This window comes from Artibeus jamaicensis, unplaced genomic scaffold (assembly GCF_021234435.1).
Source record: "Artibeus jamaicensis isolate MK-2021 breed Jamaican fruit bat unplaced genomic scaffold, CSHL_Jam_final contig_1661, whole genome shotgun sequence".
Taxonomy (NCBI): domain Eukaryota; kingdom Metazoa; phylum Chordata; class Mammalia; order Chiroptera; family Phyllostomidae; genus Artibeus; species Artibeus jamaicensis.
Window position 1 is genome coordinate 27,959 of NW_026521319.1, and position 12,717 is coordinate 40,675.

The 12,717-nt window shown below is 42.0% G+C and overlaps 1 protein-coding gene and 1 pseudogene across 1 annotated transcript; one reads left to right on the forward strand and one right to left on the reverse strand.

The window, feature by feature from the left end:
• Positions 1-4: 4 nt before the first annotated feature.
• Positions 5-398, forward strand: LOC128628068 (40S ribosomal protein S25-like; annotated as a pseudogene).
• Positions 399-627: 229 nt separating this feature from the next.
• LOC128628067 (olfactory receptor 2M2-like) lies at positions 628-1,575 on the reverse strand. Its single transcript, XM_053669661.1, has one exon. The coding sequence runs from the start codon at positions 1,573-1,575 to the stop codon at positions 628-630; it is 948 nt and encodes a 315-aa protein (XP_053525636.1).
• Between the last annotated feature and the right edge of the window lie 11,142 nt (positions 1,576-12,717).

A 12,717-nucleotide genomic window follows, 5' to 3' on the forward strand; every position in this document is an offset into this window, starting at 1 on the left:
CACAATGCTGCCCAAGGACAACAATATAAGTAAAGATGCTGGGAAGTCTGCCAAGAAGGACAAAGACCCAGTGAACAGATCTGGGGGCAAGGCCAAAAAGAAGAAGTGGTCCAAAGGCAAAGTTCAGGACAAGCTCAAAAACCTAGTCTTGTTTGACAAAGCAACATATGATAAACTCTATAAGGAAGTTCCTAACTACAAGCTTATAACCCCAGCTGTTGTCTCTGAGTGAGTGAAGGTCCACAGTTCCTTGGCTAGGGCAGCCCTTCAGGAGCTCCTTAGTAAAGGACTTATTAAACTAGTTTCAAATCACAGAGCTCAAGTAATTTACACCAGAAACACAAAAGGTGGGGATGCCCGAGCTATTGGTGAAGATGCATGAACAACAGGTCCCACCAGCTGTACATTTAAAAAAAAAAACTTTATTAAACCAGTAAAAAAAAAAAGAAACTAATGTTTATTTTTTCTTTACAAACTATTTATATTGAAATAATGTTTTCAACTGAATTCAGCCATATGGTTTGCCCAAAGGGCTCCAGCCAAGTTTCTGGGGCTGGAAAGTGTGGGTGTGGAGGCTCTGAGACCTCTGCTCTTGACCTTCCAGATAGCCATCTTCCACCTTGATATCTATGTGTTCTGTTTGATAACTGAATGCCTCCCCAGAACTTTCTGAAAGGCCCCCACCACATCCTTGTTTCTCAGGCTGTAGATGAGTGGGTTTAACATGGGTGTGAGGACAGTGCAGAACACAGACACAGCTTGCTCATGCTCTGGGCTATAGGAGGAACCAGGCGTCATGTACATATACACACATGGTCCCATGTAAAGACTTACCACCATAATATGGGAGGAGCAGGTGGTCAAGGCTTTGTTCTTGCCTTTGGAGGATTTCATACGAAAGACAGCAAGGAGGATGAAGGTGTAGGAAGCTATGATGATTCCAAAAGGGATGAAGAGAAACACAATTCCCATCCCAAACACCACCAGCTCATAAGTGGACGTGTCTTTGCATGAAATCTTCATGATTGCTGGCATCTCACAGAAAAAATGTTGGATTTCTCTGGAACCACAGATGGGTAGATTCATAGTATAAAATGTGTGGACTGTGGAAACCAAAATGCCCCCAATCCAGGAAGCTGCAGCCATTTGCAGGCAGACTGCATGGTTCATGATGACTGTGTATCTCAAGGGGTTACAGACAGCTACATATCGGTCATAGGCCATGAAGGTCAAGAGGATGCACTCAGCACCCCCAAGAGTAAAGACAAAAAATATCTGGGTTCCACAGGCGAGACGTGTGATATTCTTCCTTCCAGAGAAAAAGTTTGACATCATTTTGGGAACAGTGGTGCTGATAAGGGCCAAGTCCACAAGAGAAAGCTGGCTGAGCAGAAAGTACATTGGAGTGTGGAGCCTCATGTCCATGCATATCAGGAGGAGCAAGACAGAGTTCCCAGTAACAGCAGCAAGGTAGATCAGGAGGATCATGTAGGTGAGGACGCTGGAGTACTTCATATTGGAGAAGAGTCCCGAGAGAAGAAAATCTGCTGTCCATGTGTCATTTCCTCCCTTCATGACTATGAGTGCTGCTCCTGTAACCAAATGAGGAATATGAGAAAGACAAGTCAAAGGAAATGTTGTAAGGCCATTAAAAATTATATTGGTAAGTAACTGCTGTGATAATGTGAAGTGAAAAAATAACTTCACTAATGTTAGCAGCTTATGACAACAAATATATTTTTCTTGCTCCCATATCTATGGGTTGGTTGGATATTTTGCACTAGGTAGCAGGTCAGGTACAGATATACGTCTCACTCTGAGGTTTGCTCCTCTCAGGGAAAATGGCAGAAGCCAAAAGGGGGCAATATAAGAACAGAATGACATGATTTTTCTGAGGCCTGAGCTCAGAATTAATTCTCTCACTACCTTTTTCCCCCAGTATTATTTTGTATTAGTTTTAGGTGTACGGCCTAGTAGTTAGACAATTATATACTTTACAGAATATTTCCAGTACCCACCTGGTACCATACATTGTTATTACAATCTTATTGACTCTATTTCCTACTCTGTATTTTATGTCCCTTGACTATTCTGTAACTAACAATCTGTACTTCTTAATCCCTTCATCTCTTACCCAGCCCAGCCTTCTGCCCCTCTGGCAACCAACAGTTTCTTCTGTGTCTAGGTTAAGTCTATCACTTTCAACCCCATTCCACAAAATAAAGCAAGTCACACACACACACACACACACACACACAAAGCCCAGCATTAATTTGGTGGGAGAGTAAACTCCACCCACAATGAACCATAAAAAGTTGGGGAGTGAAGGAGGACTTGCAAGTAATTAATATGATCTATTATGTTTCTCAAAGCTCCTACCTCCACTCCCCCTCGATTTTATGGTCTAGAAGCTGGTTTTCAGATGTTTCATAATTTAATTTTTAGTCTTCTGTTTACCGTGTTGTATTAGTGCCAGTAATGAAGACCTATGGATTTCTTATGATCACAAATTAATTGCTTTTTGGTGAGCTTGAGGTCATATGTAGCCATTTAGTATACCCATGGGTAGGCACACAACAGATGAACACCAATGTTTTTCTAGCAGCCCTCTGTTTTGGAGCTGGTAGCTCCAGCTGTGGAAGAAAGCACTGGCGGCTGTGCACTAGGAGGAGCCTGCTGGTCTGGCGCAGGAGCGGCATCTGGGAGGTCATTCTTTGAAACAGTGCATGTCCACCAGCAGTGGACTGATGTCAGTGTTGTGCTTTTTAGATTTGTTCCTAGAAGTCATTATGAACCACATCAAGATAAATTCAGAAATAATTAAATCAGATTCCGTAAGCTATAAATGAGAAGTCACATTGTGTCAGGAGGCAGGGGGGCACCCCTGGCTACCAGTTTTGGAAAGTAGAAATGGAGAATTTTCTACTCTAAGCAGCTTGGAACAGGTTGGAAGGAATTAATCATGGGATGCTTCATCATTAAGAAAACATAAATCCACAACAGGGTAGAAACATGCAGTAGAGGGTGGGTCAAGAAACAGACTTTGAAAGGAAAACCCTGCTTGGGCCAGGGCAAGTCCCTGAGGATGTCCCCCCTTCCTTACCACCACTAGTCAGTGATGCCCCCAGGCAGCATGGCTGGTGAGAAAGAAATTCCTATTAAAGACAAAGATACACTGAGGACTTACTCCTTTGTTTGTTTTTTAATCCTCACCTGAGAACAATTTTTCCTGGCCTTTACAGAGAGGGGGAGCAGAAAGGGGAGAGAGACAGACAGACAGAGACATGGTTGTGAGAAATATTCATTGGTTGCCTCTCGTATGCGCCCCCCACCAGAAATCAGACTCGCAACCTGAGCATGTACCCTGACCCGGATGGAACGCGATCTTTTGGTCTATGGGGCAATGCTGCAACCAACTGAGCCACCCAGCCAGGGTGCTGAGGATTTACTGTTAGTGCTGCTTCCCTCCTGTTCACTAGGTTTGTTTACTTCTGGGACCCAGTTATTATCTCTTCCCCTCTGCTGACTACAGACTGTCCTGGTAAAGGGTGTGGACACAGAGGTAGAAGTGGATGAAAGAACCAGACCCAAGAAGATGTAGTAAAAATGTTCTAAAGGTTTGTTCTGAAAGGGTCAGTGCAGTTTTCTAACCCCCTGGACTGCCCATGACTCAGTTATCCCAACTGGCTTGATAGCCTGTGTCTTAATGGAAACTCTCTCGCCACTCTCTTGCACCGTGCACAGTAGACATCTGGCGCCAGCCAGCCACAATGGTCAATGATCAGCCTGCCCTTTACCTAACCCATAGTCCCAGCTCATGTTCTGGAACCCTGAGGCACCCACCTGGAAGAACAACAGAATAACTCCTCCCCTATCCCCCCCACAAACCCTGTGCTTTTTCTTTTAAAAAACCCACTCCTGCCTCCCCCCACCCCCACGTTGGGGCTGCAGTGGATCTGACTCAGCCCGCCCACCTGTAAGCACAGCATCAAATAAAGGCACTTGGAGCTGAGCATCGGTTCCTCCCGCCTCTTATTTCTCGCGCATTTCTAACATGTCCCATATTTTTTTAAAGTTGCACCTAGTTAATCGAACTAAATATTCTTCCCGGGTTTCTCAAGTTGCTACAAAGGACTCTGTTGAGGGAACACACCACCCTGGAAAGGAGCAAAACAGCAGATAGGAAGGATTCTTGGAAGCCAGGTTCGTTTTTTCTGTTACCTATGCCCAGTCCGCACACACACTGGCTTTTGCTCAGCTAATTACGCTTCCCAAGCTGCACTGCAGCCAGCTCCTCCTGAGGGCCCAGGGGTAGGGAGCCTCAAGCACTGGGATTCCACCAGCAGGCAGTACATCTGAGTTCATATGCACCATTACAAGTACAATGACTATAGCCACTGTCCCAGGGGACCCTTGAGGCAAACAGAAAACCACGGAGGAGGTGAGCCCCTAGGCATTCATTACCTAATTTTTCCCATCTATTGCACAAGGCCCTGTGAGGAAAGATCATCCTGCTTCTCCAGGACCTTATTCTCCTGGGCTGCTTGAATGTGCTTGAGAATTTTGGCTGTCTCCTGGGGTCTCATTTACTTGGGACTGATTCTCTGATTTATCAACAAGAAATGATCTTTGAACCTCAACTGATGTAAAAAACGATCAATTTTATTATTTCCAATAGTGGCCACATACAGAAGTATTTCTCTCGAAGATTCAAGAAGCATTGTCCCTTAGGGTAAACAGAGCCATTTACCATCAGAAACCTGATGACTTTGGTTCTCAAATACTTTTTAAAAATGGTTTTCCACAGTAATATATAAATGTATCATAAGTGGAAAAGCTTTCTAAAAATACAATTACAAGGAGTAACTAGTAATATCCACTTACTCTCCTATCTCTTCTTACCCCTCTCCTTGGAGGTAATTCTTGAAAACAAATTGTTGTTTAGCCAACCTTTTGCTATTCACTAGACCCAGATATTTCTCCATGCTTCCTTTCTACTTTAAAAAATGTTTATTTTGGAATGATTTTAGATTTACAAAAAAAAAGATGTGAAAAATATAGAGAATTCCCATATACCAGATTCCATCAATGTTAACCATGGTGTTTTTATTAAAACTACGAAATCAGCATTGTATATGACAATTAGCTACAGACTTTAGATTTTACCATTTTTCCACTAGTTTAATTTTTCTGTTTCAGGATTTAATCCATGATACCATGTTTCATTTACTCACCATGTTTCCTTAGCTTCTTATGATCTATGATAATTTCTCAGTCTTTCCCTTTTTAATTATCTTTTTACACTTTATAGACTTTTGGTCAGATATTTTGTACACTGCCAGTATATTTGAGTTTCTCAAATGGCCATTAAGACTACAATGGTGTTACATGTTTAGGTGATATCATGCGTGTCCAGGGGTACATGATGTCAATGTGAGTTATTGGTGGGTGTGTCAACCCTCTTCATTTAGCCAAGATAGTGTTAGACAGAATTATTTTTTATTTTAAAGTTAACATTTTTCTTTTCCACACTATATTTTTTTCTTTTTTAAATTGAATTTGTTGGAGTGACTGGTTAATAAAATTATATAAGGTTCAGTTGTACGATTCTGTAATACATACATCAACTGTATATTGTATTGTACACACTATATTTTTAGAAGTGAATCTCTAAGTCCACTTCACACTCAAGGAGGTAAGTGTGGTGGCTCAGTTTGTTGGAGCATTGCCTGGTACAGCGATCCCCCACCTATCTCAGGAGTTACATTCCAGAGACCCCCACAATAGGTGGAAATCCGCGAAGTAGTGGTGTTATATTTATTTCATTATATATATTTTAAGGCTTTATAAACCCTCCCACACCCCTATAAACCTTTCCCACTCTCTTATTAACCTTTCCCACACTCTTATAAACACTTCATATGCTCTTAAACACTTTCTACACTCTTAAACCTACATAATTTTAACAACATGTAAAATTGTATATGTTTACTCACCAGTGAAGTGTACAGTTGTTCCTCACTATATCGTGGTTCACTTATTGTGGCTTCACTGTTACCACAACACAGTGAAGCCACACTAAATGAACCACGATATAGTGAGGGATGACTGTACACCAAAAGGTTGTTGATTCCATCCCCAGTCAGGACAGATACCTAGGTTGTGGGTTCAATTCCTGATCAGGGTGTGCACAAAAAGCAACCAATTGATGTGTCTCTCTCACATCAATGTTTCTCTCTCTCTCAAATCAATAAATATATCTTTGAGTGAGGATTAAATATGTAAATAAATAAGTGAAAAGGAAAATATATAAACTCAGAATACCCTGTGAAATTATATTTCAAAAGTGAAGGAGAAACAGAATTTTTAAAAGACAAACAACAATTGATGAACTTTGTTGCCAGTAGACGTGATTTACAAGAAATGTTTTAAAAAACTCTTTAGAATAAAGGAAAATCATATAGGTCAGAAACTTGAATCTACATAAAAAAGGAAGAAAAAAAAAGAACACCAGACAATGAATAAGTGAAAATATAGAAAACTTAATTCTTCTTATTCTTAATTGATCAAGCAGATAACAATGTGTTCAACATACATTTACCCTCTATAAACAATATATTGATAGACGAGTAGGAATTAGGATTGCTTAGTAATTATAAGGTATCCACATGACCTGTGAAGCGATGAGGCAGGGTCAGTGGAGGAAGAACTCTGAGACTGCACTGCTGTTACTGGCCAGTGTCTAGCATCCTGGTTGCCAGGAAACACCTTTTACCACTTCTGTAGAATAAATAGCAAACTGAGGCAGGGAGGAGGAAGGAGACAAGCCTCACATGCTAACTCAGCAGTCCTCAGCCTGGTCTGATAATATTATCAGGTGTTTGAACATCACAAGAAAAACTATGTTGTCAGAAAAGAAGTGAAGTCCTTGAAATTCTATGTAGCATTTCTACTATCTGGGAAAGACAGCCTTGAAACTGTGCTTTCATCCCAGGATCTGGAATGCAGGAGAAGGTCCACAGTGCCAAAGAAGAAGCCCATAAAATAACTCTGGTTAATTGCTTACCTCTGGTCACTATTTGTTTTATGAGGGAGTCCTTGATACTTACAGAAAGAGCCCCAAAATAACTTTGGGTAAAGGCCCCAATTTTAATTAACTGCCTCCTGTCACGTATTTGTTTTACAACAAGATGAACAAATGGGGTCTGGAGCAAGATGAGGATTCGGGCTAACAGACCTGTATACATACCTAAGTTTGGGTAGTCACAAAAGCTGGCACCGCATTTACCCATTAATCAACATGTAACTTTTTTCTCCTATTCTAGCAATTATATAAGTCCTCAGAACAAAGGACTCGCTCTCTCCCTTGGGGGCTCGGGGTGCTCTTGGCTCCAGGGGCTCTGGGCCTCTGGGCCTCTGGCCACCCAGCCTCAGGCCACCTGGAGGTTGCCACACTGGTCTCCAGCTGCTCTTGCTTTTGTCACCCTGCTTTGCCCTGAAACTTTGCCTTTCACCCCCTATTCTACCCAGTCCTGTTCTCTTCCATGGGAACTGGCCACTAATAAACTGATTACATACGACTAGATTTCCTGATATGTAATTCTTTACATGTGTCAGCAAGAAGAGCCAGGTCTCTCCTGTCAACAGTTATATAGTGTTACCTGAAACCAGATTAGGAAGTGGCAGCAGCAGGATGATGGAGTGGGCAGTGCCAGCCTCATCCCCCCATAGAAAAGATGATTAGACAGCTGTCCATGAATAAAAAGATCTAGGGGTCTGCTCAGGAATTCACTTAAGTGGCTGCAGCAATACGGGAGAGAAAAAAATAACATAAAATGGTAGAAAGCACAGTTTTGTTTTCCCTGCATAATCCCATTTTCCTGTCCTGCCTGACTGTGCAACCAGGAGCACCTGGGGAGCCTGCCCTGCAGCCCTGGGCAGGTACAGAACACAGTCAGGGCAACACCATGCTAAACAGTGCAGCCTGTGAACTCCACTGACCAGGAGCAATTGGGGAACCAAGGGCATGGGCTTACCTGACCATGGAGCCCAGCCAGCAGCCCTGCCAGGCAAGGGAACCTAGCCAGTGTCCTCACCCAGCTAGAGACCCAACAGTAATCCCACCTGCTTGCAGAAGCTAATAGCCTACCACATAGAAGCCCAAGTGAGGCAACAACTGAAAACCTTACCCTGCTGAAGCAACACTGTAATGTCTGGAAGAGGTGACAGCTTAATCAAATGCATGGATATCAACTCACGAACAGAATGGTCACGAAGACAGAGGTAAACAATTGAACCAAGGAGGTAGAGATCTAGTCACTGTCTTACAAGTAATTCAAATAATTCTTTTAATGTTTAGTGAACTATAAGAATACACAGTCAACTAAACAAAATTAGCAAAATGACACATGAACAAAGGGATTAGTTTTACCAAGAAATAGAAATAAAAAATTTTACCACTGAATTATACAGTGATTGAATTGAAAACTTAATAGACAGCTCCAACATCAGACTTGACCAAGCAGAAGGAAAAATCTGCAAATTCTAGGACAAGTTTTTTGAAATTATCCATTTAGAGTTGCAAATGAGGAAACTAAGTTAAAAGAGTGAAGAAAAACTTGCTCATATGGTTATAATCAAGGAAACAATATGCACATTATGGCAATCTCAAAAGGAAAAGAGAGACAGGAGACAGAAAATCCATTTAAAAGACAATGAGAGAAGCAACAGAAACTTGAAATGGGCATCCAGACTCATGAGGATCAAAATTCCCTTAATAAGCTGCACCAAAAAAGATAAAAGCCTATACTAAGACCCAGACACATTACAATTTTTAAGTTGTCAATAATCAAAGAGAGAATTTTGAAAGCAACACAAGGAAAATAACTCATCACATAAAAGAAAACCCCACTTCTAAGAAAGTTTTTCTTAGATGAAACCTTTCAGGCCAGAAGAGATTGGGATTATACTTTCAAATATCAAAGGAGATAACTGTAAAACAAAAATAATATGCATGGAAAAGTTTTTCTTCAAAAGTGAAGGAGCACTAACCAGTGTGGCTTAGTTGGTTGGGTATCATCTTGCCAAGCAATGAGTCATAGGTTCGATTTCCAGTCAGGGCACATGCCTGGGTTATGGGCCAGGTCCCCAGCTGGGGGTACACTACAGGCAACCACACATTGATGTTTCTCTCCCTCTTTTTTCTCTCTTCCCCTCTCTAAAAATAAATAAAATCTTTTAAAAAAATTATAATTGCAATCATTTGTTGTTGACATACAATATAAAAATGATGCAAATTACAATGTGGATAACCTGAAATGTGAGGACAAAAGAAATAAATATATAGAGTTTCTGTATGCTACTGAAGTTGTTATTAGTTTCTGAGGAAGTAATAAATATAAAATATTTTATATAAACACCATGGCAACCATAAGTGAAAAATCTGTTCTAGGCACACAAAAGATTAAGATGAAAGACCCAAAGCACACTACCACAAAGCTATCAAATCCAAAGGAGAGAAGCAAGAGAGAAGAGGCTCAGGGTGTCAGAAACTGGCTTTGGGCCATGACCATTCCATACACTTTCCCAGAACCAGCCTGGCACTTCCCCTCACAGAAGAGCCAAGAGAAACACCTGGTAGAGACATGCTCTTGGCTTCTGGCAGACCCTAACTGTGGGCTCCTCCTGCCTACTGGAGCTCCACCCTGCACAATTCAGGGAAATAATCCAGGACAGACTCAGATGTGTGGCTCTGAGTCAGAAGAAACCAACTTCCTTCCCTGAAGTCTGAACAACATTGTCCCCCAGCGGGAGGTCCAGCGGTCCCGTTCCCCCAATTCTGCCAAAGCCCTTTTAGACCCAGCCATTTCAGAGACTAATACTGACAGCTAGCTGCTGGTGGATAGAGGCAGATGGAGGGAGATCCTACAGTGCTTCGGGAAATCTGCTGACCCACACCGGGCCCTAGGCTGGTAAAAGCTGGCCTTGGAACACAGCTTGGCCGCCCCCCTCAGCCCAGTGAAGCCCAGGGAAGGCGTCCAAAAACTGGATTTCTTATGACTTTGAACAGGCTGCCGAAAGGCAAACGTGGACAGAGTCTGACATTGGCCTACACCAGCTTCAGAAAATATCAGAGGAGAATTCAAATGGAGAATCCAGCAAGCAGGTACTAAACTCTGCTGAGATGAATTCCACTTTGTTCTTTTTCTTTTCTTTTTTAAAAAAAAAAAGATTTTATCCATTTATTTTTAGAGAGGGGAAGAGAGCAAAAAAGAAAGGGAGAGAAACATTGATGTGTGGTTGCCACTCATGTGCCCCCCACTGAGGACCTGGCTGCAACACAGAAATGTGCCCTGACTGGGAATTGAACCCGGAATTCTTTGCTTTGCAGGCCATTATGCAATCCACCAAGCCACACCATCCAGGGCGGTTCTTTTTCATTATTTTTTCTATTTTTCCCCAGCATTTTTACAGGTTATATAATAAATTAATTTTTTAAAATATATTTTATTGATTATGCCATTACACTAGTCCCACTAACCCCCCTTATTCCCCTCCACCCTGCACACCCCCTTCCCCACCATCCCCCCTTTAGTTTATGTCCATGTGTCACAAGTTCTTTGGATTCTATATTGCGCACAGTATTCTTGGCCTCCTCCATATCTAGTTTCTACCTACCGTCTATACTACTTATTTTCTGTACCTATTCCTCCTTTCTCCTCCTCCCACTCCCCTGTTACTAGCCCTCCATGTGATCTCCATTTCTATGGTTCCGCTTCTGATCTAGCTGTCCTCTTAGTTTGCTTCTGTTTTAGGTGTGGTTGTTAATAACTGTGAGTTTGCTGTCCTTTCACTGTTCATCTTTTTTATCTTCTTTTTCTTAGATAAGTCCCTTTAACATTGCATAAAATAAGGGCTTGGTGATGATAAACTCCTTGAACTTGATCTTATCTGAGAAGTATTTTACCTGTCCTTCCATTCTAATTGAAAGCTTTGCTGGATAGAGCAATCTTGGATGTAGGTCTTTGGATTTCATGACTTGGAATACCTCTTTCCAGCCCCTTCTTGTCTGTAAGGTCTCTTTTGAGAAATCAGCTGACAGTCTGATGGGAACTCCTTTGCAGGTGACTGTCCCCTTATCTCTTGCTGCTTCTAGGATTCTCTCCTTCATTTTAATCTAGGGTAATGTAATGATAATGTGCCTCGGTGTGTTTCTTCTTGGGTCCAACTTCTTTGGGACTCTCTGAGCTTCCTGGATTTCCTGAAGCTCTGTTTCCTTTGCCAGATTGGGGAAGTTCTCCTTAATTATTTGTTCAAATAAATTTTCCGCTCGTGGCTGTTCCTCTTCCCCTTCTGGTATCCCTATCATTTGGATGTTGGAGCATTTAAAGATGTCCTGGAGGTTCCTAAGCCTCTCCTCATTTTTTTGAATTCTTGTTTCTTCATCCTTTTGTGTTTGGTCATTTTTTCCTTCCTTCTGGTCCACTCCTTTGATTTGAGTCCCAGTTTTCTTTCCATCACTATTGGTTTCCTGTGCATTTCCCTTCATTTCAATTAGTTTAGCCTTCATTTGTTCCTCTAATTTGTGACTAAAATCAACCAGTTCTGTGAGCATCCTGATCACCAGTGTTTTGAACTGTGCATCTGATAGGTTGGCTCTTTCTTGCTTGCTTAGAGTTATTGATTCTGGGGCTTTGAGTTCTTCTTGAGCCATAATGTTTTGCTCTGTTTGCACCTGTTATGTGTGAGGGGCAGACCCCTAGGTGTTCACCAGGGTGGGGCAACTCAGTGTCTGGTTTGTGACTCTGTATGTGGGGGTGGGGTCAAATAGGGGCAATGGTGGTTTCTTCTGCTGCTTCCTGTTGCTGGGGCCTGCACGGTCTGTCTAACTGCTCGCTCCTTTGCCTAGTTTATCTGTGTGTGAATGTGTGACCTTGGTCAGGCAGACACCTTGCACGCTCACTGGGTCTGCCCTTTGCAGCCCATGCCTGGGATCCGCCAACCACCGCCCACTCCTGGGTTGGTCTGGTCAAGCTTTCCTGCACAACCCCGCTACGTCAGCTGCTGGCTCCACCCCTCTTACCAGTCTGGCTGAATGTTTCGTTGTTGTCAGACTTCCGTATAGTTCAATTTTCTCTGGTTTGGTTGAGTTTTTTGTTTCTAAAACTTTGTTGTCTTTAAACTTGGTTGTGCAAGGAGACACAATGTTTCCACCTACACCTCCATCTTGGCTAGAGTCTATTTTTTCTTTTCATAGCTTTTTAATTCTCTCTATTTTTTCCTATTTTTATTTTATTTCATATTTTACTCTGTTCTTTTCTTATTCTCTTTTTCTTATTTGTTCTTTCTCTTTGTTCTTTTTTCTTTCTTTTTTTTAAAGGTTTCTTTTTTTTTGGTTATGCTATTACAGTCCTCCCAATTTTTTCCTTCTTAGCCCCCTCCTCCCTGCCCCACCAACCTTCCACCATTACCCACTCCCTGAGTGGAATGCTGGAGGATTCCAGCATTCATGTCCATGGGTTGTACATACGAGGTCTTTGAGTCCGCTGTTTCCTATTCCATTTTTATTTCTCCCCATCTATTTTAGGCCTACTAATTATGCCTCTTCTTCCCTGTATCTTTTCCCCATTATTCCTCCCTTGCTCATCCCACTGAAAACCTTCCGTCTGATGTCAAGTTCTCTGATTCTGTTCCTTTTTAGTTGTTTGCTTAGTTTAT

Excerpts from the sequence above, each read along its gene's own strand:
- LOC128628067 (XM_053669661.1), bottom strand. The coding sequence starts at position 1,575 with ATGAAGGGAGGAAATGACACATGGACAGCAGATTTTCTTCTCTCGGGA.